At 40.2% G+C, this 27,681-nt stretch overlaps 2 protein-coding genes across 4 annotated transcripts; both read left to right on the plus strand.

Annotated features, from left to right (window-relative positions):
- Positions 1-5,900: 5,900 nt before the first annotated feature.
- LOC116049098 lies at positions 5,901-27,613 on the plus strand. Of its 3 annotated transcripts, none has more exons than XM_036006050.1 (6): positions 5,901-6,371; positions 6,598-6,656; positions 14,684-14,764; positions 14,865-15,009; positions 15,729-15,964; positions 26,979-27,613. In XM_036006050.1, exons 3-6 carry the CDS (start codon positions 14,702-14,704, stop codon positions 27,249-27,251), a joined length of 717 nt encoding a protein of 238 aa, XP_035861943.1. In that variant the 5' UTR covers positions 5,901-6,371; positions 6,598-6,656; positions 14,684-14,701; the 3' UTR covers positions 27,252-27,613. The 3 variants fall into 3 exon arrangements, with proteins under 3 accessions (XP_035861943.1, XP_035861944.1, XP_031154352.1); XM_036006051.1 differs by having other exon boundaries at positions 5,902-6,322; XM_031298492.2 differs by lacking the exon at positions 6,598-6,656 and adding an exon at positions 14,292-14,350 and having other exon boundaries at positions 6,325-6,371.
- LOC118496112 lies at positions 6,277-8,994 on the plus strand. Its single transcript, XM_036006380.1, has 6 exons — positions 6,277-6,322; positions 6,480-6,508; positions 6,943-7,023; positions 7,124-7,256; positions 7,975-8,201; positions 8,762-8,994. Exons 1-6 carry the CDS (start codon positions 6,277-6,279, stop codon positions 8,891-8,893), a joined length of 648 nt encoding a protein of 215 aa, XP_035862273.1. The 3' UTR covers positions 8,894-8,994.
- Positions 27,614-27,681: the final 68 nt, after the last annotated feature.

Genomic DNA, 27,681 nt, shown 5'->3' on the forward strand with positions numbered 1-27,681 from the left:
TCAACACATTATGCTTATTTTACAATACCATTTAACCATACAATTAAAAAAAACTTTCAGCCATTAAATTAACGTTATTTGAAGCATATGTAACATTACGTTACTTAGCAACAACATATAGCTAAGCTAGCAAACTTGTGAGGGAGGGTAAGATTAAAGCGTATGACATTAAAGTCCGAATCTTTCTGGACGTAGCTGTATTCAAATTAAACTCACATTGTTACCTCTAACTTATGAGCTATTTGTATGTAGTTAAAGTATTAAAAACAACAGTGAGGTCCTTCTCTTACCTTTCCCCATTCTCTTCCCCTTTCTCACTGTAAAGTTAAAAATATAACACTTCCGTTTGTACAGGAAGTGTCAAAACAAAAGACATTCATAACATACAAGTTAATTTAAAATCTAGTGTGCAGTCTGTTATCAAAAAGCCAACCTTTAATTGAGTAAACGTTAGTAACCTGTACAGGTAAACATTCTTTACAGCCAAATGGCGAAACTAAAATACAGCTCTACGGAGCCCCCCTGGTCCCACTTTGTAAAAAAAAAATTAATTATAACTATCTCGTGGCCTCAAGATAGCATCTCGTGGCCTCAAGATAGTAACTCGTGGCCTCAAGATAGTATCTCGTGGCCTCAAGATAGTAACTTGTGGCCTCAAGATAGTATCTCGTGGCCTCAAGATAGTAACTCGTGGCCTCAAGATACTATCTCGTGGCCTCAAGATAGTAACTCGTGGCCTCAAGATTAAAGGAGAATGCACAATGGAGCAGCTTTTCTCCCCAAAGCAGAGAGTGCATCAAGACATTTAAAGGAATATAAATAATAATAGAAGTTGGTAAATAAACAAGTATATACATGTAAAAAGTATAAATATAGGCTATAAAATATGAAGAAGAATTATAAAGGACTATGGATATGCAGTCTCACGGCAGTTCGTGTAAATGTCACGTTATTTTCTCGGGGAAAGGACACCGGGAGACGGCTGGGAAACGGCCGAAAATGATGCTTTGTAAGCTGGGAGGCGGCCGCAAGGCGGCCCGCTGGGGACGCGCCACAATAACGGGATGGCGGAGGTTGGGTTTAGGAGAAACATAACGGGGAAAGGGTGCCTTACGCGCCGGGAGACGGCTGCGGGGGACGCGCCACAATAACGGGATGGCGGAGGTTGGGTTTTAGGAGAAACTCTCTGCACTCTCTGCTTTGGGGAGAAAAGCTGCTCCATTGTGCATTCTCCTTTTATATAAACTTATCTTGAGGCCACGAGATACGTATCTCGAGGCCACGAGTTACTATCTCGAGGCCACGAGATACTATCTTGAGGCCACGAGATAGTTATAATTAATTTTTTTTTACAAAGTGGGACCAGGGGGGCTCCGTACAGCTCAAACATAAAACAGAAAACATTTCTTTGGTTCTTAGATCTTTTTGCTGCTTATCCATGCTGTACTTTGATGACTGGTCATGTTAATGTATTAGTGTAGAATATAAACTCTCAATCATCATTTTCCTCCTCTTCCTCATCTTCACTGAATAAACTTTGAATTCTGATTAAGAATCTTTATCGGACGGACCTTCCCTTTGCCTTTGAATGCTTAAGTGCAGTCAGCACCAGTGAACGCATGCAAGGCCAGAAGAGAGCTGAAATGTGTTCCTGTGAATAATCTCCAGCCAGCTGGTTGATGTTGATTAGTCTATCTCCCATGTCAAAGACATGTTGTTTTTATCAACAACCTAGCTTGGAAATTAGTAACTCTGCCTTTCGAGTTAATCTTTCCACGCACCTTGCAGCTGCATGCATAAAATAACATTATCAGTAGCGGCCCATAGAGGTCCATTAGGGGTGCGGCACTTCTGGCATTTGCCCAAATTCCAGATGGCCAGTCTGTCACTGCTTGAAAACTTGATCAGCCTCTATGAAAATGACCTTCAGATGTCTTCCATCATATCATGAGAGCTCCAGTGATCCAGAAGTAAATGAATGAGTGCCTTCTTATTTTCATCATTTGTGAGAAAACCATTCCAATCAGTGGGTCGATGAACATTCAGCCCATTAACTATAAACCATTCACCACAACCTCTGCGATCTCTCTCAGCTGATTTTGGTGAATAAAGACGGTCAATGTAAGTGTCTGTGCTGAATACTATTTCAGCTGCAGCAGGTAGACTTTTGAGAATGTAGAATGAGGAGTTTCCATCTTGAATGAGAGCACATTGGCTTGGAGAAGGAAGTTGTGCATTCTCAGCATCTTTGATACTGTGATTAATTCCTTTTGCTTTGTTTTTTTGCCAAAAAGCCATCGATTGTTGAAATGGAGTATGGCGTCAGAGTCAAGGGATAGGTCATTAAGTCAGAGATGCTAATTTGTGACTTAAGTTCTTGTGATTTGATGAAGATCTGAAAGATAAACCCACTTGTGGATCACTTTCTGGTTTGATGCCACTAGCTTCCTTTTAGGTGTGGTAGATGACATTGTCTTGAATCTGTTCCTCTCAATGGGTTCAAAGAAAAGGACCTTTTTAGTTTGAAGTCGATCACGGGTGAACTTCTCTTTTTGAGTTTTGCCATTTTTCAGGGCATTCGGCACATCATAGCGCACCTCTTCTGACATAGCTGCTTCTGAACTCAAACTTGTCAAGGGCTGAGAAGTCTCAAGCTGAAATGGGTTGATAAAACTCTGAAAAGCTTGTACTGTTTGCTGCACTTGCTCCTCAGACCGAGTGATTTCACGTGGTCTGAGATCTCTTTGTTGCTTCTCTGTATGTTCGCCTCAGACACTTGTCATTTCCCACATGGCTTCTACAAACTCTCCTTTGGCATGGGCACTCAGGATTTGACGTTGGCTCGCTTCATAATTACTGGTTATTCCACACATCCCAGCAGAATATGTCCCAGCCCCTGAGTTTGACTTGAATCAATCTAGAAGTTCTAGAAGAGTGGGCGCCTTACATGTAGAAAAATATAGGACACCAATCTCCCAATAGAATCAATATCTTTCCATAAACAGAAAAATAGATCAAGTTACCTCCAAATTGTCTTTGCTGAATAACTTCAGGATGTGACATGAAGGGTTAGGGTGTTGGTTGGTTAGTGCAGTGATGTAGTCTACCCACTTAAAAATGTGCAATGATACGCAACAACATATATTTTTGTGACAGAACTTTCACTTCAGATATTTGTATTCACAAAGTAACATGACATCAAACAAAACTAACACTGCAGAACATGCAGGGAGACTTTTCTCATCTTTCACTGACCCGCTCCTCGCTGAGCGCAGTGTGTAGTGTGTAGTACATAGTGTGTAGTGGGTAGTGTGTGTGCAGCGACCGGGCCCCAATGCTCCGCCTACACTAACGCCAGTATCCTCCCTTCACCGCACATTTAAGACAAATATAAGTAGCCTATTTTATTTTGTCCTCGTTGCTTTGGGGTCAACTTTTTTGTATATTATAGTTTTGATATTTTTTGAATATCATCTGTGTTTTCCTTCTCATAGGATAAATAAAGGTATTCCCACCATAAATTGGTGCATAAAAGTGTATCAGAATGCAGGATATTAGTCTTTGGTGCTCAAAATAATCCTGGGGGGAGGACACCCAGACCCCACACTTTGATATGCTGCCCCCCCCCCCCCAAAAGGCCCATTCTGAGCCAGACAAAAAAAAAAGTGCTACAGTATGCCAACTACAATACATTAGACTAAACCATTGGGTTAGTGTGTTGGTTGGTTAGTGTGTTTATGTGTGTAATTGATTGGAGGTACAGTGGAGAACTTTGGTTATACCAGCTGTACTCCTCTAGCTAGAAAGGACATCTTGGACTTAAATTGAAGCTTATAAACTTGGGAAGTTTTTCATGTACATTTGAGGCTGTGATAGATATAATAAAATCCTTGAAAATGATCACTTTTGATGATAATTTGTCAGGCAGTCTTTTGGGGTATGTTGAGGGTGATATTTGACAGCAGAAAGGAATACCCAGAATCTTTTTCTGCTAGTTCCCCCTATGTGTCAGGATACACCATGCAAAATTGTAGGGTTATATGACCATTTATGTAGCTGCAGTACCTTAATATTCACAATTACATCATTCCACCAAAAGCTTTTCCCAAAAAGGGTGTTTTTTTGGCCCCTGAGACCAAACGGGGCCAATTTGGGGGTGGTCATTATCAACTTGTGATAGCCCAAGGAATAAGATAATAGGAAACAATAGTGAAAAAAAGGTAGCAAAAAACATCCTGAGGAGTGGACCTGCTGGCTCCCGGCCTAATTAATGAAAATACACAACTTCATAGTAACATTTGGGGTCGTCCACACATTTTAATGATCTCATTTCTAGCTATCTGACTGCACCCTCTCAGAAGACACTTTTGGTGTCCCTTTTAGTACTTCACTATGTAGCCTACATGTTAAGTACATGTTATGGCTAACATTTTAGCAGGCAATTGTTTATTTACACATCAAAAATGGGTAAATAACACACATTTTTATTTGAGTATGCTGGGTAAAACTACTGGAAAACGGGAAGATTGAAAGAAAGAGGGGTAGTTCTAGATGGGGAGGGCTAGATATTTTCTTTTTACTTTCTTTTTCAAGCCATTACTTAAGGTAAATTATTGCAAGAATGTGGGAGGATTGCTCCATTTCACTTTATTTTAAAAGAACATTTCAGGAATACAATGCTTGCGAAGACAGATGCTGTGTGCAGTGTTTCTCATATCCTGTAGAGTTGTCATTTGAATACAATATAATTGTAAAAGAAGAGAGGTCTAGCTGGAACTGTATCTGAGCAGTGTGTCAATATACTTATTCAAATGAGCTCTTGATTAGACTGAACATCACCTTAAGCGAACAAGGCTTTTGTATAATGTACAGTAGAATGCCCTCTATCAATAAGCCGTTAGAACAAAGTATGTCTTTATCTTTTATGACTGCTGCAACGTACATTTGTCTTTTGAGTTTTTCATATAATGGCATTATAATGCAGCTTTAAACAAGCATTGAAAGAGCTATGAAGTAACATTAAGCATACTGTATTGCAATTTGGCAGACATTTGGGGTAATTGGGGGATTACACGTGGAACCTTCTGGTAACAGTCATGCTGCACCCTAACCCCAACATCACAGCATCATCCTTGGTTGCAGGCCATAGGGATCAAATGCAAATTAAAGAGTCTTTCTCCAGTATTGAGAGCAGAAGTGTCAACATACTTATTCAAATGAGCTCTTGATTTGACTGAACATCACCTTAAGCGAACAAGGCTTTTGTATGTTAGAACAAAGTATGTCTTTATCTTTTATGACTGCTGCAACGTACATTTGTCTTTTGAGTTTTTCATATAATGGCCGCCGTTATAATGCAGCTTTAAACAAGCATTGAAAGAGCCATGAAGTAACATTAAGCATAGTGTATTCCAATTTGGCAGACATTTGGGGTGTCAAGACGCAGCCGGACACTGCAGAGCATTGCTGGACACTGCAGGGCATTGCAGAGCTTTAGAGTTTATTCTTAAATATGGTGACGGTGTCTGCTCCCTGAACCCAGACTGGGAGCTGGTTCCACAGGAGAGGAGCTTGATAGCTGAAGGCTCTGGCTCCTCTCCTCACAGCATCATTCTTGGTTGCAGACCACAGCAGAGGGGTCTGCGGGGGTATGCTGTCGATTCAACACAGAAGCATAAATCAGCCTTTAAGCTGTTGTGTTCACCTGTGCAGGTAGTATACAGTTTATCAGAGCTTGTCTGCTGAAAACAGCTGCCTGCTACCGTTGGAAAAGAGGTTGATGTGAAGGTGATAATTATTCATATCATAAATGTGCCATAGAAAACCAAAGCTAAGAGCTAAAAGAGGTTTTTGATACAATTTCAATTTGATTTCTCAGGATGTCATTTGCTTTTCTGTGAGGAATAAAATGCGCTATATCAACCAAACTTTTCTTTTCTTTTAGGAGCTTGTGACAAGAAAATCCCCTTCCTAGCCTTGGACACAAAGCACTTACACCTGTGGAGTTTACAGTAACAGTGGTGACCAGTATAGACGACAAAGTTTGTGGGGAATTCCCAACTGTGAATATGAGGAATTGTGTGATGGAGTTCATTGCTCATTAAAAAAAAGTGTTTTCAGCCGACCACAGGTACTGTAACTGTCAGTTGATAAGTGAAACCTTGTCGTAGGTTGGGGCATCAAAACGTGTATGGGAACAGCCACGTCAGATTGGCACATGGGCTGAACAAAGACAAGATATTATCAGATATGCTGTTCTGAATTGTATATAAGGTGATGCCTTCCTCTGCCCCAACAGGCTTCCTTGATCTCATTGAAGAAGGTAAGACCTTTGACACTTGGAAGAAATGTCCTTGCCCTAAATTCTAGCTGTGAGTTGGTGGTAATCTTTGTGTTTGTTTAATGACAGAAATTGCTTTGAGGACATGTTTGGTTTTGCACAATTTTGAACATTGTTGAATTTTTGGCCTATCTTGTAGAGAAAATCCCAGAGAAAGATCCCAGTTTGGTGAACTGTTTGTTAAGTGTGTGTGTGTGTGTGTGTGTGTGTGTGTGTGTGTGTGTGTGTGTGTGTGTGTGTGTGTGTGTGTGTGTTAGTTTCAGGGTGTCAAGAAGCTTGATTGTACTGCTTACTTCATCTCCTCAACACCTCAGTGGTAGGTCATCATTTTATCTGTCCGCTGTCTGCTTTCTGTCTTTTCTTTTTATTACTTTTCATTGCTTGAATGCTTAAATTCCGTGGGAAAGATTTTGAGTCAATGTTGTTTTTGTGGTGTTGTTTTTGTGATTCTTTAGTCACTGTGTCTGCCATTCTTATCCAGAATATGAACCCCCCTACCCTTGGTGCATGAAATTCCCCTCTCTAGAATTTTTTAGAGAAAGTCTTTACTTAGTAAAAAATCAGTTTCAGATAACCTTACAGTATTGTAATGTTCATCACAGCCGTTCACTGCTGGAAAAATAAGGAAGCTGATCTTGGTGGCTGTGATCCTTCTGCTGGTGATCACAGTCGACACAAATGGAGTAAGTTAATAACTTTCAGTATTGTATTTATGCCGTATTGTGGTGCTCTAGAACGTATCAGGAAATTAATTTCTTCCATTTCCATTTCTTTCTTTAACAGTTCCAGTTTGGAGATATCATTTCTTTCAAACCCAAGTGTAAGATAGGAATTTACTACCAGCACTATGCTGTCTACGTGGGCGACAGACAACTCCCTGGTAAAAAAGACGGGCAGAACATATTTGAACGCAGAGGTACGTATATTTAGAAACTCTAAAGGCAGTAAGCCAATTCACTCTGACAAGAGAGAGCAACAATACAACAAACCTCAGGTGTTTGATATCATCTAGTATCATCTTTACCATACAGTACATGGAGTATATGCTGAATGTGATTTTGTTATGCTTTGCTCAGACCAGCAACCTCCACAACTTGGAATTATGTCAACAATCATGCACTAAAACATCTTCCAGCAGAGTGAGAAACACTGTTGGAAGATGAGCATGAGTTTAGCATGAATGTGTGTTGTTTCCTCTGATAATCCAGAAACCTTTGGGATGGGTTTTGAAGAAAGTCTCAGGGTAGAGCAGGAAAATCACAACTCTATTTTGGATACAAATAACATGTTTCATGGAGAGAGGCGGAAAAGTGGCAAGAGTCATTATTATGTTAATGTGACTAATACTTGGGTGTATGATGAAATACCTGCAAAGCGAATTATAATCCCCCTCTGTTGTACTTTGTGTTTAGTGCTAATTGGCAAATGCTAGGATGCTAACATGCTAAACTAAAGTTTGAACATGGAAAACACATCTGCTGTTAGCATCTAGCTTAATAAAGCACTGAGCCTGGTAAAGGCACACTAGTGAAGAGTCCTAGGCTTGTGTTTAAAAAAAGAGCTTTTAGACAGAAATAAGTATACATGTAAATGTTTACATACTGTACATCTAATAATTTATTCCCTGGTTATAGACGAAAAGCCTTCCTGTGTTTTCTCTACACTGAACATGACTGAGGAGCCTGAGGTGTTCAATTACCTCGATGGATACAAGGACAAGGAGTACAAGGCAGGAACTGAGGAAGAAATGACCGCGCGCATCAACGAACGAAAAGCCAACTGTGGGAAGTATTATGTCTTGACCAACAACTGTGAACACCTTGCTACCTATGTGCGTTACGGAGTGAAGGTAGCACTGCAGGTACGTGGCTGATTTAACAGTGGCCCATCACCATTTTTCCTACTGCCTCGCCAATTGACGAAAGAATGACCAATTTCATTAAGTACCAACCAGAGCTTAAAAGAATAGAGTTTGACATTTTGGAAAATACTCTTATTTGCAGAGAGGCGATTAGCTTAGCGTAACACAAAGGCTAGAAAAGGGGAAACAGCAGATACCCAAATGTTTGTGCACAAGCATTGAAAAAGTGAGTTTTATATGTCCCCCTTAGGCTAAGCTAGCTGTAGCGTCATATTTATCAGACATCTCGCAGCAAATAGGCGTAGTGTATTTCCCAAAATGTCATTCCCAAAACAGTTATTGTTTCTATCCAGACACACTCAACGCGTTGCTCCGAAGCGTTTTACATTATTTACATTATTACAAATCAGTGTGACTGACTAACAAGTTCTGGTTTCTCTATATAATGTACACTGAATTTAACAATGCCGGCTAGCCACTCTTTTTATGTTCTGTGATGATAATGTATATATCTCTCAGCAGGGTCACAATTAATTTAATCACTTTTGTATTGTTTACAGTTCAACATGACTGGTCAAAATGGTTGCATTAACAAAGACGACCTATTGAAAATCAAATCAAAACAAATGCTGGAGTACGTAAGGGGAAGTATGAGAGCGTGCCTCAACAAGCCCAGCAGTTCCAACGGCTAAGAAGTACTCCATCAATCAGCCCTCTAAGCCTCTCTTGCTCTCTTCTGCTCTGTCCTGATGTGACATGTTGTGTTATTTGAAATAAAAACAATGAGCAAGTGCTGTGGGTGTTTTACTGTTCATGTTGGTGTAAAAAAAATGGTTATACAGTCTTAAGAAATAAGCATTGCTTGCATATCAAAACTATTTTGACAATCCTGAGTCAAATCAAAAACATGGCACAACTTAGAAAGAGGTCAGCCTTTCCATACTGAGTTGGTGGTAGAACTGGAAGGTTAATTAGTTGTCCCATAAGCATTACTTAATGCAGAACAGGGTCTAACAGCACACGAGGGGTTTTCAGTCCGAGTGACTGACAGAACAGATGCCCTCCTATATTAATTATTACAGCGGTCTAAAAAAAGCTGTCTAAAAAAGGTTATTTTCACACAGAACTCAGTGATTGTGTTGGGCTCTAAGCTCTACAAATACGCCTGTGACCAACTCTCAATACTGAGAGTATGTATGTAATACTGTGTGTGTGTGTGTGTTTGTGTGTGTGTGTGTGTGTGTGTGTGTGTGTGTGTGTGTGTTAGGCAACTACTGCCACCCCAAATTATAGTATATATGTGATTGTTTGTGTGCGCAAGCATGCATGAATCTGCTTAAAAGTGTGCGACCTGCAGGAAGACAAGTGTGCATCTAAGTGGAAATAAGTGAATGTGTATCACTTCCCCAACAGCTGCTTTTGGTCTTTCTTCTTTTGATTAATTTTATTTAAACAGGGACAATGCACAAGTTATCATTAACCTTGTATAAGAACAAGGAGAGATGCATTGTGCCAGGTTGTAGCACAAGTGCTATTTTCCGCCCGTAGTCCCTTGGCAGGTCAGTAACACAATAAAAATTCCATGCAAGTGAAATACAAAACATTAAAATATACAATTTTACAACCACAGTCACACCTAATATACAATTAAAACTATCATGTGCTCAATTGTTCCCCCTTTCTAAAACCAACCCCCCCACCCCACACCAACAAAGCTATGCAATCAAAATTCTTACCTCTCCCCTCACACACACACACACACACACACACACACACACACACTTCATAAATGTATACAATTTTGTTGTGACAGTAACCATGCTTTTGTCAAACTCGAAAAGGTTTGAGGATTTGTACATGTAATAAGGTCTGTGGGGAGAGTATTCCACTGAGTTATGGCCACAAAAGAAAAGGATGATTTGCCAAATGAAGTTTTGCGATTGGGAATATTGCACTCTCCTCTAGTGGCTGACCGAGTAGCTCTTTTTTTTTTCTGAGTTGAGCATAATACATTTATCATTTCTTTCAAACCCAGTTGTAAGATGGTTTTGGGGAAAAGCATTTACTACCAGCACTATGCTGTCTATGTGGGCGACAGACAACTCCCTGGTAAAAAAGACGGGCAGGATATATTTGAACGCATAAGTACGTATATTTAGAAACTCTAAAGGCAGTAAGCCAATTCACTCTGACAAGAGAGAGCAACAATACAACAAACCTCAGGTGTTTGATATCATCTAGCATCATCTTTACCATACAGTACATGGAGTATATGCTGAATGTGATTTTGTTATGCTTTGCTCAGACCAGCTACCTCCACAACTTGGAATTATGTCAACAATCATGCACTAAAACATCTTCCAGCAGAGTGAGAAACACTGTTGGAAGATGAGCGTGAGTTTAGCATGAATGTGTGTTGTTTCCTCTGATAATCCAGAAACCTTTGGGATGGGTTTTGAAGAAAGTCTCAGGGTAGAGCAGGAAAATCACAACTCTATTTTGGATACAAATAACATGTTTCATGGAGAGAGGCGGAAAAGTGGCAAGAGTCATTATTATGTTAATGTGACTAATACTTGGGTGTATGATGAAATACCTACAAAGCGAATTATAATCCCCCTCTGTTGTACTTTGTGTTTAGTGCTAATTGGCAAATGCTAGGATGCTAACATGCTAAACTAAAGTTTGAACATGGAAAACACATCTGCTGTTAGCATCTAGCTTAATAAAGCACTGAGCCTGGTAAAGGCACACTAGTGAAGAGTCCTAGGCTTGTGTTCAAAAAAAGAGCTTTTAGACAGAAATAAGTACGTATTGTAAATGTTTACATACTGTACATCTAATAATTTATTCCCTGGTTATAGACGAGAAGCCTTCCTGTGTTTTCTCTACACTGAACATGACTAAGGAGCCTGAGGTGTTCAATTACCTCGATGGAAAGGCTAAAATAAAATGATTTCTTTTTTTCTATTTGAGATTTTAATTTAAGTATTTCCATTTAAGCTTTTACATTTCACATTTAATTATGGCATGATTTTCCCTAGTAGCGTAGTAAAATAATACTATTTTTAATTTGATTTTGCTTCGTTTTCTCTTTGGACTTTCAGTTTGAATTATGAATAAATATATCCTCCATAACAACGTTACGGATGAAGAGAGAGAGAGAGAGAGAGAGAGAGAGAGAAAGAGAGAGAGCGAGAAGCAGCGGCCAGCGGGCAGAGGAGGGTCTGCTTCAGCCTCCTCTGCCCGCTGCCTCTCGTTCTCAAGCAGCGGCTGAAGGGCTGCGAGGCTCAGGATATTGGTAGTGCTCCCGTGGGTGCTGTGCTGTGGCTTATCACAGTCGACTGTGCCGGTCATCATCAGACAAACATGCAACTCCACCTCCTCGTCTTTTCCAGACAAGCTTTTGTTGTTTTGTTTTAGCGCTACTAATAAGAGAAGTAGAAGGAAGGTTCTACGCAGGCGCGCGGCCTTGGTGGTGTTGTGTGGCAGTGCCACCTAGCCGCCTGGTGTGCATACTACATCAAATTTCACACACTTTTGCGTCACCATATGCACGCAGATCTCCCCCCCAAAACTCTCGTCTAAACACGGAATAAAAAGTGAGAACGCAACGCCACTTTTGCGTTTTCTCTTCAGATCGTTTCCGTCTAAACATAGCCTATGACCCCTCTTTGAAAAACCCAGTCTGCTTTGATTGGCTTGCGAGAAAGATATGGCGCACATTTGCAAAAGTTCTCAAGCAGTGGGTACGCGGGGCAAGGAAGCTGTTAGAAAAATTACACTTAACAACGGTTTTGCTTCAGTTTCTTTGTTAGTACTACTTGGTGTCGGGGTGAAAAGACCATTTCAAACAATAAATAAAATATATGATGTCGCAGCCATCTTGAAACAAACAGGGGCTTGGATAGAGCTGGACAGAGCTATTATCTATTAATACCAAGGAAAACAAACGCATATATTTAAATAAAAAACATCAGTCAACGTCACGTAATGTGCTTTTATTTTGTGGAAATATTTTTCACCCGCCCCATTTACTTCATTAGAAAAGGCACCAAAGTCTGGACCAATACAAACTTCTAATAATGTATGACTGTTCCTTCTTTCTAGCTACATACTGTATTTAACAGACATCTCTCAGCAAATAAGCATATTTCCCAAAATGTCTCAAAGGAATACTTCTGACCTTTTGACACAAAAGTTGTCAGTAGTGACATTATGCATGACACCAGGACACATGGACGCTGTGGTAGACAATGCGATTGTTGGTTTTAAACAGCACCCTCAAATCTCCAAATTTCCTTCCAGCTTACTGTTGATGTTTTGAGCAGCAACAGTTTATAGCCAAGATGATCTACTGAATGTTGTATGTTCAAATGACACAACATTGCACGTTGTATTTATCTCTCATTAAGGTCACAATTAACTTAATCACTTTTCTTTTGTTTCTAGTACAACATGACTGGTGAAAAACTCTGCATTAACAACCCCTTCAGAATCAGTGCAAAAGATGTGGTGAAGTACGTAAGGGAAAATGAAGAGTTGCTCTACAATGTCGCCGGCTTACAAGTATTCCCTCAATTAACCCTCTCAGTGTGTCTTGCTCTCTTCTGCATTTTCCTTATGTGATAGTCTGGGGCCATTAAAGGAAGTGGGGCGATACATTCCTTAATTAATTTTTGCTCTATTATAACCACAGAGCTTCTTCCCATAACCTTCTTTGTCCTTTCAGTTCTGTCACAACCAGGCCTTTTCTGCTCAGCAACAGAAGTACATAAGTACCTTCTGGTTCCTCTGTTCATTATCTCACTCTTCTGTGATGTACTGAACCTTCTTTGCGCAAATAATAAAGACTTAAAAGACTTTGTTGACTGAAGCTTTATTTCAGATCTCAGCCTATGTACATTATTAGACTTCCCACCACAGTATACAGAGACGGAGGACTAGAGCTGCTGCCAATGCAACGTCACCTGTGTAGACACAGTGTAATATGCAGCTACAGTAAGAGTGTCTAAGTATAAATGTAAAGCATTGCTTGCATATCAAAACTATTTTTGACAATCCTGAGTCAAATCAAACAACTTAGAAAGAGGTCAGCCTTTCCATACTGAGTTGGTGGTAGAACTGGAAGGTTAATCAGTTGTCCCATAAGCATTACTTAATGCAGAACAGGGTCTAACAGCACACAAGGGGGTTTCAGTCCAAGTGACTGACAGAACAGATGCCCTCCTATATTAATTATTACAGCGGTCTAAAAAAAGGCTATTTTCACACAGAACTCAGTGATTGTGTTGGGCTCTAAGCTCTACCAAAACGCCGGTGACCAACTCTCAATACTGTGCCTGAATGCATCCTGTGTATTCAGAGAAGGAGTTCTAGAGACACGGTGTAACGTACAGCTACAGTAAGAGTTTCAACTCAAAAGGAAACTAGTTAATTAAGAGAATATGTCATACAGCCCTGAGCAATATTCACGTTTTTTTCTCTGACTAAAACTTGACATTTTCACTTCCTAGTCCTGTACCTTTATGATATTTTTCAAAATGACTTTTTGTAAGTGAGCAGGAGTGGCTTCAGTGGGTTTCTCAGGGACACTCTGCTACTGTGAAAAAGGAACCTGTTGGAAACCACTAGGCTATTTGCATTAACACACACAGAGAGCCCTAAATCTATAACAGTTTACAGATATGTGATAGTAATCACACACAGAAAAAGTAAAAGAAAAAAGTAATATTTACTGTATTAACCGCAGTCATGCTGACAGGAGACATATAGAACATTTTAAATCCAGAATATAGGAAAGAGTAATAAAGCTAATTTCAGTTTTTACAAATCATTGTAGAAGGCATCCAGAGAGAAAATCTGAAAGCCTTGAAGAGCATACGTGTGTGTGTGTGTGTTAGGCCACTACTGCCACCCCAAATTATAGTATATATGTGATTGTTTGTGTGCGCAAGCATGCATGAATCTGCTTAAAAGTGTGCGAGCTGCAGGAAGACAAGTGTGCATCTAAGTGGAAATAAGTGAATGTGTATCACTTCCCCAACAGCTGCTTTTGGTCTTTCTTCTGTGTGTGTGTGTGTGTGTTAGTTTCAGGGTGTCAAGAAGCTTGATTGTACTGCTTACTTCATCTCCTCAACACCTCCGTGGTAGGTCATCATCTCATCTGTCCGCTGTCTGCTTTCTATCTTTTCTTTTTATTACTTTTCTACTTTCTGTCCTTCATTGAACTCAGTCTCATTGCTTGAATACTTAAATTCCGTGGGAAACATTTTGAGTCAATGTTGTTTTTGTGGCGTTGAAGCATTATTCTTTAGTCATTGTGTCTGCTTATGTATTCTTATCTACAATATGAACTACCCTTGGTGCATGAAATTCCACTCTCTAGAAATTTTTAGAAAATGTCTTTACTTGTAAAATCAAATGAGTTTAGTAAACGATCAGTTTCAGATAACCTTACAGTATTGTAATGTTCATCACAGCCGTTCACTGCTGGAACAATGAGGAAGCTGATCTTGGTGGCTGTGATCCTTCAGCTGGTGATTACAGTCGACATAAATGGAGTAAGTTAATAACTTTCAGTATTGTATTTATGCCGTATTGTGGTGCTCTAGAACGTATCAGGAAATTAATTTCTTCCATTTCCATTTCTTTCTTTAACAGTTCCAGTTTGGAGATATCATTTCTTTCAAACCCAGTTGTAAGACGGTTTTGGGGAAAAGCATTTACTACCAGCACTATGCTGTCTATGTGGGCGACAGACAACTCCCTGGTAAAAAAGACGGGCAGAACATATTTGAACGCATAAGTACGTATATTTAGAAACTCTAAAGGCAGTAAGCCAATTCACTCTGACAAGAGAGAGCAACAATACAACAAACCTCAGGTGTTTGATATCATCTAGTATCATCTTTACCATACAGTACATGGAGTATATGCTGAATGTGATTTTGTTATGCTTTGCTCAGACCAGCTACCTCCACAACTTGGAATTATGTCAACAATCATGCACTAAAACATCTTCCAGCAGAGTGAGAAACACTGTTGGAAGATGAGCATGAGTTTAGCATGAATGTGTGTTGTTTCCTCTGATAATCCAGAAACCTTTGGGATGGGTTTTGAAGAAAGTCTCAGGGTAGAGCAGGAAAATCACAACTCTATTTTGGATACAAATAACATGTTTCATGGAGAGAGGCGGAAAAGTGGCAAGAGTCATTATTATGTTAATGTGACTAATACTTGGGTGTATGATGAAATACCTGCAAAGCAAATTATAATCCCCCTCTGTTGTACTTTGTGTTTAGTGCTAATTGGCAAATGCTAGAATGCTAACATGCTAAACTAAAGTTTGAACATGGAAAACACATCTGCTGTTAGCATCTAGCTTAATAAAGCACTGAGCCTGGTAAAGGCACACTAGTGAAGAGTCCTAGGCTTGTGTTCAAAAAAAGAGCTTTTAGACAGAAATAAGTACGTATTGTAAATGTTTACATACTGTACATCTAATAATTTATTCCCTGGTTATAGACGAGAAGCCTTCCTGTGTTTTCTCTACACTGGACATGACTAAGGAGCCTGAGGTGTTCAATTACCTCGATGGATACAAGGACAAGAAAGGAAAGGAGTACAAGGCAGGAACTGAGGAAGAAATGACCGCGCGCATCAACAAACGAAAAGCCAACTGTTGGCCGTATAATTTCTTGGCCAACAACTGTGAACACCTTGCTACCTATGTGCGTTACGGAGTGAGGTTTGCACTGCAGGTAGGTGGCTGATTAAAAGTGGCCCATCACCATTTTTGATACTGCCTTGCCAATTTATTAAAGCATGACACATTTTATTAAGTTCAGACCAAGGCTTACATGAATAGTTTGACATTTTGGGAAATACACTTATTTGGAAGGACTGAAGTATAAAAACAACAAGTTTTGGTTTTCGTAAGGAGTTCTGTTCTGAGGTTGCCACAGTTTTCAAAGGGATTAAAAGAAAGAAATATATCTTTGAATTAATAAGCTTCAGAGGTGTTGCGAGGCAGATTCTTTTCTTTCTTTCAACAGAGCCAGGATAGTGGTTTTCCCTTGCTTCCAGTCTTTCATTAAAGGAGACATGTCATGTTTATTTTCAGGTTAATACTATTTTAGGTGTCTACTAGAACATGTTTACATACTTTAATGTTCGAAAAACACTTTATTTTCTTTTATTGTCCGTCTGAATATACCTGCATTCCCCCTCTGTCTGAAACGCTGTTTTAGTGCCTGTCTCTTTAAGACCTCTCTTTGAAAAAACCCAGTCTGCTTTGATTGGCTTGCGAGAAAGATATGGCGCACATTTGCAAAAGTTCTCAAGCAGTGGGTAAGGAAGCTGTTAGAAAAATTACGCTTAGAACGGTTCTGCTTCAGTTTCTTTGTTAATACTACTTGGTGTCGAAGTGAAAAGACCATTTCAAACAATATATGAATATATATTTACCAAGATGGCGCCGCAAAATGGCGACACGGTGTGTTGGAGCGCTCTGTTTTGTTTTGTTTTGTGTTTTAACTTTGTTTCTTGCGATGGTACCCGTATCTCATTCACAAGTGAAGAGCTCGTGAACTTCAGGGCAACAACACCATCAGACTTATTTCCCACTTTTCTTCTCCCTTCACTGGAAATTTTGAACATTCTGGTCAAAGGTGCGCTCAACTTTGCTCACGCAGCGAAACGCCGGAGGAGAGGGAAACGGGCCGGTGCGCTGGTGCGTCTCCGCCAGCGAGGATCACGCACACCGTTACCTGGAATATTCCTCTCTAACGTGCGCTCTGTGCCCAACAAAGTGGAGGAATTACAACTGCTGTTGGGGGGAAACAGGGACTTTTCTTCATCTGCTGTTTTGTGCTTCACGGAGACGTGGCTCTGTGGAATAATACCGGACTCTGCACTGCAGCTGGCAGGCTTCCAGCTTTTCAGAGCGGACAGAGACACGGACCTCTCCGGCAAAACTAAAGGTGGAGGAATCTGTTTCTACATCAACAGCGGTTGGTGCAACGACGTGACAGTGATCCAGCAGCATTGTTCTCCTGACCTGGAGTATTTCATCATAAACTGTAAGCCTTTTTATTCACCCCGTGAGTTCCATTCATTCATTCTGGTCGGTGTTTACATCTCACCGCAGGCCAACGTGCAGGACGCGCAGCACATGCTTGCCGACCAGATACTGTGTGTGGAGCGGACCAACCTGGACTCCCTAGTTATTGTCCTTGGTGACTTTAATAAAGGGAACCTCACTCATGAACTCCCTAAATATAGACAACATATTAAATGCCCGACCAGAGAGGAGAACATTCTGGATCACTGTTACACCACAGTCAGGGATGCTTATCACGCCGTCCCCCGTGCTGCACTGGGTCACTCTGACCACGTCATGGTCCACCTGATCCCCGCCTACAGGCAGAAACTAAAGCCCTGCAAACCTGTAGCGAGGACATCAAGGAAGTGGACCAGTGTAGCTGTGGAGGATCTCCAGTCGTGTTTGGATTGTACTGACTGGGATGTGTTCAGGACTGCTACCAACAGTCTGGATGAGTACACAGAGGCTGTGACGTCATACATCAGCTTCTGTGAGGACTGCTGTGTTCCATCAAGCACCAGGGTGAGGTACAACAATGACAAACCCTGGTTCACAGCCAAACTCAGAAGGTTAAGGCTGGCTAAGGAAGACTCGTTCAGGAGTGGGGACAAAGACAGATTTAAAGAGTCAAAGTACAAATTTAGCAAGGCAGTGAAGGAGGCTAAACATCGGTACTCTGAGAAGCTCCAACGCCAGTTCTCAGCTAATGACTCTGCGACTGTCTGGAAAGGACTTAGGCAGATCACCAACTACAAGCCTAAAACCCTCCACTCCTTCAATGACCGACACCTAGCCAACGAACTGTCGATTTGAAAGACAAAAGGACAGTACTGACACCATCCAGCATTAGCATTGGCGTTAGCATGCTAACGCTAACACTATGAGCTAATGGTTGCGGTTAGCCTGCTCGTGTCGGCTTGTGACGTCACAAGCCGTGCCGATTTTGAACAGCTCACCCAGAGACTGAAGGGCGGACACATTCAGAAACTGTATCTCACTCTAAACAGCATGGATGGATTTTTTTCAAAGTTTGTATGTGTGTGGAAGCACCAGAGACACAACATAACACCCCAAATCCCAGAAAAAGTGATTTTTTCATAATATCGGCACTTTAAAGGTTTGCGGACGACACCTCCCTCATCGGACTCATCTCTGATGGAGACGAGTCCGCCTACAGGTGGGAGGCTGACCACCTGGTGACCTGGTGCAAGCAAAACAACCTAGAGCTCAATGCTCTAAAGACAGTGAAGATGGTTGTGGACTTCAGAAAGAACCCAGCCTCACCTGCCCCCATCACCCTCTGTGGCTCCACAATTGACACTGTGGAGTCTTTCGGCTTCCTGGGAACTACCATCTCCCAGGACCTCAAGTGGGAGCTGAACATCAGCTCCCTCGTCAAGAAAGCACAACAGAGGATGTACTTCCTGCGGCAGCTGAAGAAATTCAACCTGCCAAAGACAATGATGGTGCACTTCTACACAGCCATCATTGAGTCCATCCTCACATCCTCCATCACCATCTAGTACGCTGCTGCCACTGCCAAGGACAAGGGCAGGCTGCAGCGTGTCATTCGGTCTGCTGAGAAGGTGATTGGCTGCAATCTGCCGCCGCTCCAGGACCTATACGCCACCAGGACTCTGAAGCGTGCTGGAAAGATTGTGGCTGACCCCTCCCACCCCGGACACAAGCTCTTTGAGCCACTCCCCTCTGGCAGGAGGATGAGGTCCATCAGGACCAAAACCTCACGCCACATAAACAGTTTTTTCCCCTCCACCACTAGTATTATCAACAAGGCCCGGAACCCACCCTGACTCTCTCCACACCCCACCTCTGGCTTCTCATGCCACTGTACCTACTCTGCTGTAGTGTCCCTTTTCACTACTGTTTAACTTATTTTACTATTTATTTAAATTTATTTTATCGTTATTAATACGTACTGTGTGTATATGTTTATACTTATATTGTTTATATCTTTTTATCCTTCTTATATTTGTATGTGTGACATGCTCCAACAACACCATGACAAATTCCTCGTATGTGCAACGTACTTGGCAATAAAGCCCTTTCTGATTCTGATTCTGATGAAATATATGATGTCGCAGCCATGTTGAAACAAACAGGGGCTTGGATGGAGCTGGACAGAGCTATTATCTATTAATACCAAGGAAAACAAACGTGTATATTTAAATAAAAAACATCAGTCAAGGTCACGCAATGTGCTTTTATTTTGTGGAAATATTTTTCTTTCAATTTGAGAGCATTTCTCACTGATATTACGTTCAGATTTTGTAATGATTTCCCTCAAAACCTTGCTCTCACACTTAAATAGTCACTGTCCGCGCTTGGATTTGCTCTGCTTGTGCTCAAACTTTGTGCTTGGACTCAGATATGTTGTTGCTTAGACAGATTTTCTCCTCTCAGCTTTGGCCCTTCTCCTCACACTCAGCCTGATTCTGCGCACTTGCAAATCTTCTCCTCTCGGATCTCTCCTGCGCGCTCAGATTTTTTTGTGTTACAATCTTATTAAAATCCCCCAACCAATAGAATGCGAGGTGTAGTGTTGACCAATGAAATGATCCCTGCCCCGTTTGTTTTACGTTAGAAGGTCTGTTGCGGACAACTGCAACCGAGTTTATTTACCCGTCGTCCATCGCTTTATTATTAGTATATGTCAACAATGTGCACAGAATGGTCGACGCTCTTTCACCTGCACCCATCAGGAAACGGGAGAAAGCTTTGAAGTGGGACATATCAAGTTACGTCCACAACTATGAGGGTGAGTAACATAAATGTAGCACATAGCATATGGCGCTAGCATATAGCCTAGCTTGATGTCCATAAACAAATAGATTTTCTTTATAGTTTAACTAGATTGAACGACATATGACGAACAGTATGTGTGTATTTACAACTGGTATTTAATGACCCCACTTTGTATTTTTCCTTGTTTTGTTAAACATGTTCCTGGGGATTTGGCTAATTTCAGACATGTTAGAGGCAATAGGAAAACCTAAACTGTAATATAACTGAAAAACAAAAGAAACTGGATTGTTTGTATCAGTTTTTACATCACTGTTGTATGTTTTTCAGATATTGTTCTAAATTCTTATAACATTAGTATAAAAATAATAAAATTCATATCAGTCTGTATAGAAAGTTGTAAGTACAATTCCACTACTATAATAAAACACTATTTAAAATAGCAGTTGTTTATTTTTACCCTAATGAAATCAATACAAAGCAAACTGAACAGAAAGAACAAGTATTGTGTTTCAGCTTCTTTTCCTCCAGGTGGGGCTGAAGTACCCCTGTTGAGCTGCATCACAGCTGCACCGTGTGCATGGACCAATGTTGTACAACCACACTACTGTGTTGTTCCAGTCAGTACATTAATCGACATAATCCCATTGGTTCCCCCTGTAAGACAAGGTAAGGCAAGGCAGCTTTATTTGTATAGCACATTTCAGCAACAGGGCAATTCAAAGTGCTTTACATAAAACATTAAAGAGCAGTTAGAAAACGATAAAAAAAACAAAGCAAATTAAAACATCAAAGTGCAGGTAAAAATGAATAAAAAATAAATAAAAAATAAATAAAAAAATTTTCTCCAACCACAGGTCCTTTTGGCTCAGGTGACTTGGTGTTTTCGTTACCCATTACAAGATCTCAGATTTCTTGATAAGTTCACAGAAATATCTGACAAGTTCACAGACGTTGTCTTTCTTATTGACCTAGTTCACAGACTAAATCTGACCAGTTCACAGACGTGGTCCTTGTATGGATAATCTATTGTCACACCCGTGTTTTTTGAGTTCTAATCTATGTCACACCCGCGTTGGAGAAATTCTCAGAAATATGTCCGTTATCTGTTCAAAAATACCACTAGATAAAAGACAAGAATAAAATTGACAGTGCAGCATAAGAAATTAAAGAACTGAGAGATAAAATACGTGAATAAAAGTTACAGTGCAGTATAAGAAATTAAACATTAAAGAGCAGTTATAGAATGTCATACAGTGTCATCAATGCAACTTCAGTATAACAAATGAACAGTTATTTAAAGAAAGGCAATATCAAAAAGATAGGTCTTTAGCTTTGATTTAAAAGAACTGAGAGTTGCTGCGGACCTGCAGTTTTCTGGGAGTTTGTTCCAGATATGTGGAGTGTAAAAACTGAATGCTGCTGACTCTGGGGACAAGTAGACCTGTCCCAGACAACCTGAGAGGTCTGGGTGGGTCATAGTGTAGCAGCAGATCAGAAATGTATTTTGGCCCTAAACCGTTTAGTGATTTATAAACCAGCAAAAGTATTTTGAAATCAATTCTTTGAGGCACTGGAAGCCAGTGTAGAGACTTCAGTACTGGAGTTATGTGATCCACTTTCTTGGTCTTAGTGAGGACTCGAGCAGCAGTGTTCTGAATCAGCTGCAGCTGTCTGATTGATTTTTTTAGGGAGACCTGTAAAGACACCGTTACAGTAGTCAAGTCTACTGAAGATAAAAGCATGGACAAGTTTTTCCAAATCCTGCTGAAACATAAGTCCTTTAACCCTTGATATATTTTAAGGTGGTAATAGGCTGACTTTGTAATTGTCTTAATGTGGCTGTTAAAATTCAGGTCTGAGTCCATGACTACACCAAGATTTCTGGCTTTGTCTGTTGGTTTTAACATTGTCGTTTGAAGCTGAGTGCTGACTTTTAATCGTTCCTCTTTTGCTCCAAAAACAACCACCTCAGTTTTTTCGTCATTTAATTTAAGAAAATTCTGGCACATCCAGTCGTTAATTTGTTCAATGCACTTAGTCAGTTGTTGTATTGGACTATAGTCCCCTGGCGATAAGGTTATATAAATTTGTTTGTCATCCGCATTTGAGCCAGTGGAAGCATGTAGATGTTAAACAGGAGAGGCCCTAGAACTGAGCCTTGGGGAACTCCGCACGTCATATTTGTATGCTCAGATGTATAATTCCCTATAGACACAAAGTAGTCCCTATTCTTTAAATAAGACTCAAACCAGTTTAGTACTGAGCCAGAAATGCCAACCCAGTTTTCCAATCGGTCTAGTAATATGTCACGATCGACCGTATCAAATGCAGCACTGAGATCGAGTAATACTAAGACTGAAATTTTGCCACTATCTGTGTTTAAGTGGATGTCATTAAAGACTTTAACAAGAGCTGTCTCAGTGCTGTGGTGTTGTCGGAAACCCGACTGGAAGGCATCAAAACTGTTGTTTAGTGACAAGAAAAGGTTCAGTTGTTGAGAAACCGTTTTTTCAATGATTTTACTTAAAAATGGAAGGTTTGATATCGGCCTATACTTGCTCATTAGTGACGTGTCTAGCTTGTTGTTTTTTAAGAGTGGCTTAATGACTGCAGTTTTCAGGGCCTGTGGGAAGATACCTGAGAGAAGAGACGTGTTTACAATCTGTAGAAGATCTGTAGCCAAACAATTCGAAACATTTTTGAAAAGGCCCGTTGGTAGAATATCAAGGCAGCAGGAGGAGGTTTTCAGATGTTGTATAATGTCCTCCAGGTTTTTACGGTTAATCATATGAAATTGGGTCATATTGGAATTTGTTTTGCCTGGACACTGTGACAACACAGAGATAGTGCCATTAAAGAAAACACAGGAATGATCAGAGAGAGCAGCATCAGTCACCACTACCTTGGAAATGTTCAAACCCTTCGAGATAATCAAGTCCAGAGTGTGCCCCTTGTTGTGTGTGAGCTCCATCACATGCTGAGTTAGTCTATAGTTCTCAAAAATACAACACAGTTCTTTTGTCCCTCTATCCTGGGGGTTGGCAACATGAATGTTGAAATCACCAGCAATAACTACACAGTCAAAGTTAATACAGATTATAGACAGCAGTTCAGTAAAGTCGTCAAAGAAGGATGCACAGTATTTAGGTGGCCTGTAGATAATTAGAAATATAGGTCGAGAGGGGGACCTTAGCTGAAGAGCCACATATTCAAAAGAAGCAGTTTCCATAAGCTATTTGAGTACATTGGAACGAGTCATTAAACAAAATGGCGACTCCACCTCCTTTCTTATTCGCTCTATTCTCACTCATAAAACTGAAGTTAGGGGGAGCTGACTCAATGAGAACAGCATCACTGTTATTATGGTCTAACCAGGTTTCAGTTAAAAACATAAAATCAAGATTGTGCTTAATAATAAAATCATTGATTAAAAATGATTTACCCGCCAAAGACCTGACGTTTAGTAAGGCTAATGTTAGTGTGTTAAAATAATTATCTGTCTCGTTTTTTGGGACAGGCTGTGGCTGACGAGGAATGGATGCTAAATTTGCTAAGTTGGCAGTTAAGTGCTTCTTTTTCTTACTTAGCGGATTCACCATTCTTTTTCTATTACCTATCACAAGATAGATTGAAGAAGAGTTTAATACTTAATACTGTACTCACCTGTGTGCAGAGGGCAGGTAGCAGTGGCACAAACCAAGAACGTTGGCAAGTCAGATAATAATGTAATTGTAATTAAAATACTACAACTACACACACATCATGTTACATACACTTATCATTTCTTCATCTTGCTTAAATTCACAGGGTGCACAACCAGGCCCGGGAGAGAAGATTACTGTGATGTCCACAAAACCAAAGCAGAGAAGGTAAGGTAAGATAGTAATGATGTTAAAGAAAGCTATGTACACCTAATATATTATGTTGATGTCTATGAATGTGTCTTAAATAGGAGCACACTATACAAAGACAACAGTGGAGAGTTGCTGGATCTGTGTGTCCTCAAGGTGCCAGAGATCTACAAGGACTTCACACCTGTTTCTGCACCATCACCTGCATAATCCAAGTGATAAAATAGAGAACAAACTATTGTATTCTCTGCTTGCATGAATAGGTGCCTGTAATGTCTTCCAACATATACAATCAATTCAATAAATGTTGATAAGTATCACTGATATTTCTTAAATCATTGTAGTTTTTCAGAGCAATAAGATACAGATTCATGTTCATATTTGCAACAAATTAAAACCCTGATCAAGGCAAATAGGTTTTTCCTGTTCTGTAACCTTTATAAAAAGTAGGTAGATCTGGAGCAGATGGTTGTAGTCTGTAGTCAGCCGTACAGTAGGTAGATCTGGAGCAGATGGTTGTAGTCTGTAGTCAGCTGTACAGTAGGTAGATCTGGAGCAGATGGTTGTAGTCTGTAGTCAGCTGTACAGTAGGTAGATCTGGAGCAGATGGTTGTAGTCTGTAGTCAGCTGTACAGTAGGTAGATCTGGAGCAGATGGTTGTAGTCTGTAGTCAGCCGTACAGTAGCTTTCATGGGTTGGTGATAAGACACTGTGCTGCTATGCAGTGGTCGAGCCCTTCAGGCCTTACTGGAAGAAAAGAAAGTAAAACAAAGTACTTGTTTTTTTCTGTTCAGTTTGCTTTGCATTAATTAAAAAAAAATAAACGCTATTTAAGGAGCAAATAAGAAGACATCATTTCTAGATCTGTTTTTTATTATAGTGGTGAAATTGTACTTAACATTACAACGTTTTATACAGACTGATTTAAATAAATTATTTTAAGACTAATGTTATATGAAGGAATAATGACTAAATTCTGATGAACAACACATAACATTGATGCAAAAACTGACACAAACAATCCAGTTTCTTGTGTTCTTTCAGTTATATTACAGTTTAGGTTTTACTATTGACTCTAACATGAAATTAGCCAAATCCCCAGGAACAAGGTTAACCAAACGAGGGAAAAAACAAAGTGGGGTCATTAAATACACACATAATGTTCGTCAAATGTCGTTCAATCTAGCTAAACTATTAAGAAAATCTATTTGTTTGAGGACATCAAGCTAGGCTATATGCTAGCATGTCTGAAATTAGCCAAATCCCCAGGAACATGGTTAACCAAACGAGGAAAAATACAAAGTGGGGTCATTAAATACCAGTTGTAAATACACACATACTGTTCGTCATATGTCGTTCAATCTAGTTAAACTTTAAAGAAAATCTATTTGTTTATGGACATCAAGCTAGGCTATATGCTAGCGCCATATGCTATGTGCTTAATTTATGTTACTCACCCTCATAGTTGTAGACGTAACTTGATATGTCCCACTTCAAAGCTTTCTCCCGTTTCCTGATGGGTGCAGGTGAAAGAGCGTCGACCATTCTGTGCACATTGTTGACATATACTAATAATAAAGCGATGGACGACAAGGGTAAATAAACTCGGTTACAGTTGTCCGCAACAGACGTTCTAACGTAAAACAAACGGGGCAGGGATCATTTCATTGGTCAACACTACACCTGGCATTCTATTGGTTGGGGGATTTTGATAAGATTGTAACACAAAAAAATCTGAGCGCGCAGGAGAGATCCTAGAGCAGGGGTGGCCAACCAGTTAGGTATAAAGAGCCACAAAAAAAACCGCACCATAGCAAAAAGCCACACAACACATGCATGTCCACACTACAACAGCAACAGTGTCTTCCAGATCTAATGACAGTCATAATACATAGCAGTTTTCATAGTTTTTTTTCTCACTTAGATTGACTCAGTGGGAAACCTGACAGTCTTTGTTATCCACAATCCTTTTCAGGTCTTGCTTGAACTCGATTGTGGCCACTTGAAGCAACTCTCTCACTCATTTGTCACTAAAGGGGCTTTCAAACAATCGGATTCAGCAGTGAAAGGGTTAACGAGGAAGGTGATCTGTGGCTGCTGTTTTTCCTCAGGTTGCAGAATCTGTCCTCAAAACTCTGCTGCATTATTTTCCATTTTAAAATAATTGGTAAATGTATTGGCAGTATTGGCAGATGCATTCAAATGTGCTTTTTTTTTTACTTATCTGAAATACTGTATGTTTCAGAAAAGTTAAAAACAACAATCAACCAATGACACAGCCCACAGCCACACAGTAAGAGCCTCACAGGAGCAGGCAAAGAGCCGCATACGGCTCAAGAGCCACAGGTTCGCCACCTCTGTCCTAGAGGAGAAGATTTGCAAGTGCGCAGAATCAGGCTGAGTGTGAGGAGAAGGGCCAAAGCTGAGAGGAGAAAATCTGTCTAAGCAACAACATATCTGAGTCCAAGCACAAAGTTTGAGCACAAGCAAATCCAAGCGCGAGCAGTGACTATTTAAATGTGAGAGCAAGGTTTTGAGGGAAATTATTACAAAATCTGAACGTAATATCAGTGAGAAATGCTCTCAAATTGAAAGAATGCGCTCTTGAATAAAGATAGGAATAAAACTCCATACCCCATTTACTAAATTAGAAAAGGCACCAAAGTCTGGACCAATACAAACTTCTAATAATGTATGACTGTTCCTTCTTTCTAGCTACATACTGTATTTAACAGACATCTCTCAGCAAATAAGCATATTTCCCAAAATGTCTCAAAGGAATACTTCTGACCTTTTGACACAAAAGTTGTCAGTAGTGACATTATGCATGACACCAGGACACATGGACGCTGTGGTAGACAATGCGATTGTTGGTTTTAAACAGCACCCTCAAATCTCCAAATTTCCTTTCAGCTTACTGTTGATGTTTTGAGCAGCAACAGTTTATAGCCAAGATGATCTACTGAGTGTTGTATGTTCAAATGACACAACATTGCACGTTGTATTTATTTCTCATTAAGGTCACAATTAACTTAATCACTTTTCTTTTGTTTCTAGTACAACATGACTGGTGAAAAACGCTGCATTAACAACCCCTTCAGAATCCGTGCAAAAGATGTGCTGAAGTTCTTAAGGGAAAAGGAAGGGTGGCACAACAAAAAAGATGTGCTGAAGTTCTTAAGGGAAAAGAAAGGGTGGCACAACAAAAAAGATGTGCTGAAGTTCTTAAGGGAAAATGAAGAGTGGCTCAACAATGTCGCCGGCTTACAAGTATTCCCTCAATTAACCCTGTCAGTGTGTCTTGCTCTCTTCTGCATTTTCCTTATGTGATAGTCAGGGGCCATTAAAGGAAGTGGGGCGATACATTCCTTAATGTAGAACTGGGTCTAACAGCACAGGAGCATCTGCATTTTCTACTTTGATACAAATGTTTGAGAAAGAATGTCAACACAGGATGTTCTCACATATTCTCACACATCAAGCTTTTTTTTGCTCTATTATAACCACAGAGCTTCTTCCCATAACCTTCTTTGTCCTTTCAGTTCTGTCACAACCAGGCCTTTTCTGCTCAGCAACAGAAGTACATAAGTACCTTCTGGTTCCTCTGTTCATTATCTCACTCTTCTGTGATGTACTGAACCTTCTTTGCGCAAAGAATAAAGACTTAAAAGACTTTGTTGACTGAAGCTTTATTTCAGATCTCAGCCTATGTACATTATTAGAATTCCCACCACAGTATACAGAGACGGAGGACTAGAGC

This window comes from Sander lucioperca, chromosome 10, assembly GCF_008315115.2.
Source record: "Sander lucioperca isolate FBNREF2018 chromosome 10, SLUC_FBN_1.2, whole genome shotgun sequence".
Lineage (NCBI taxonomy): Eukaryota > Metazoa > Chordata > Actinopteri > Perciformes > Percidae > Sander > Sander lucioperca.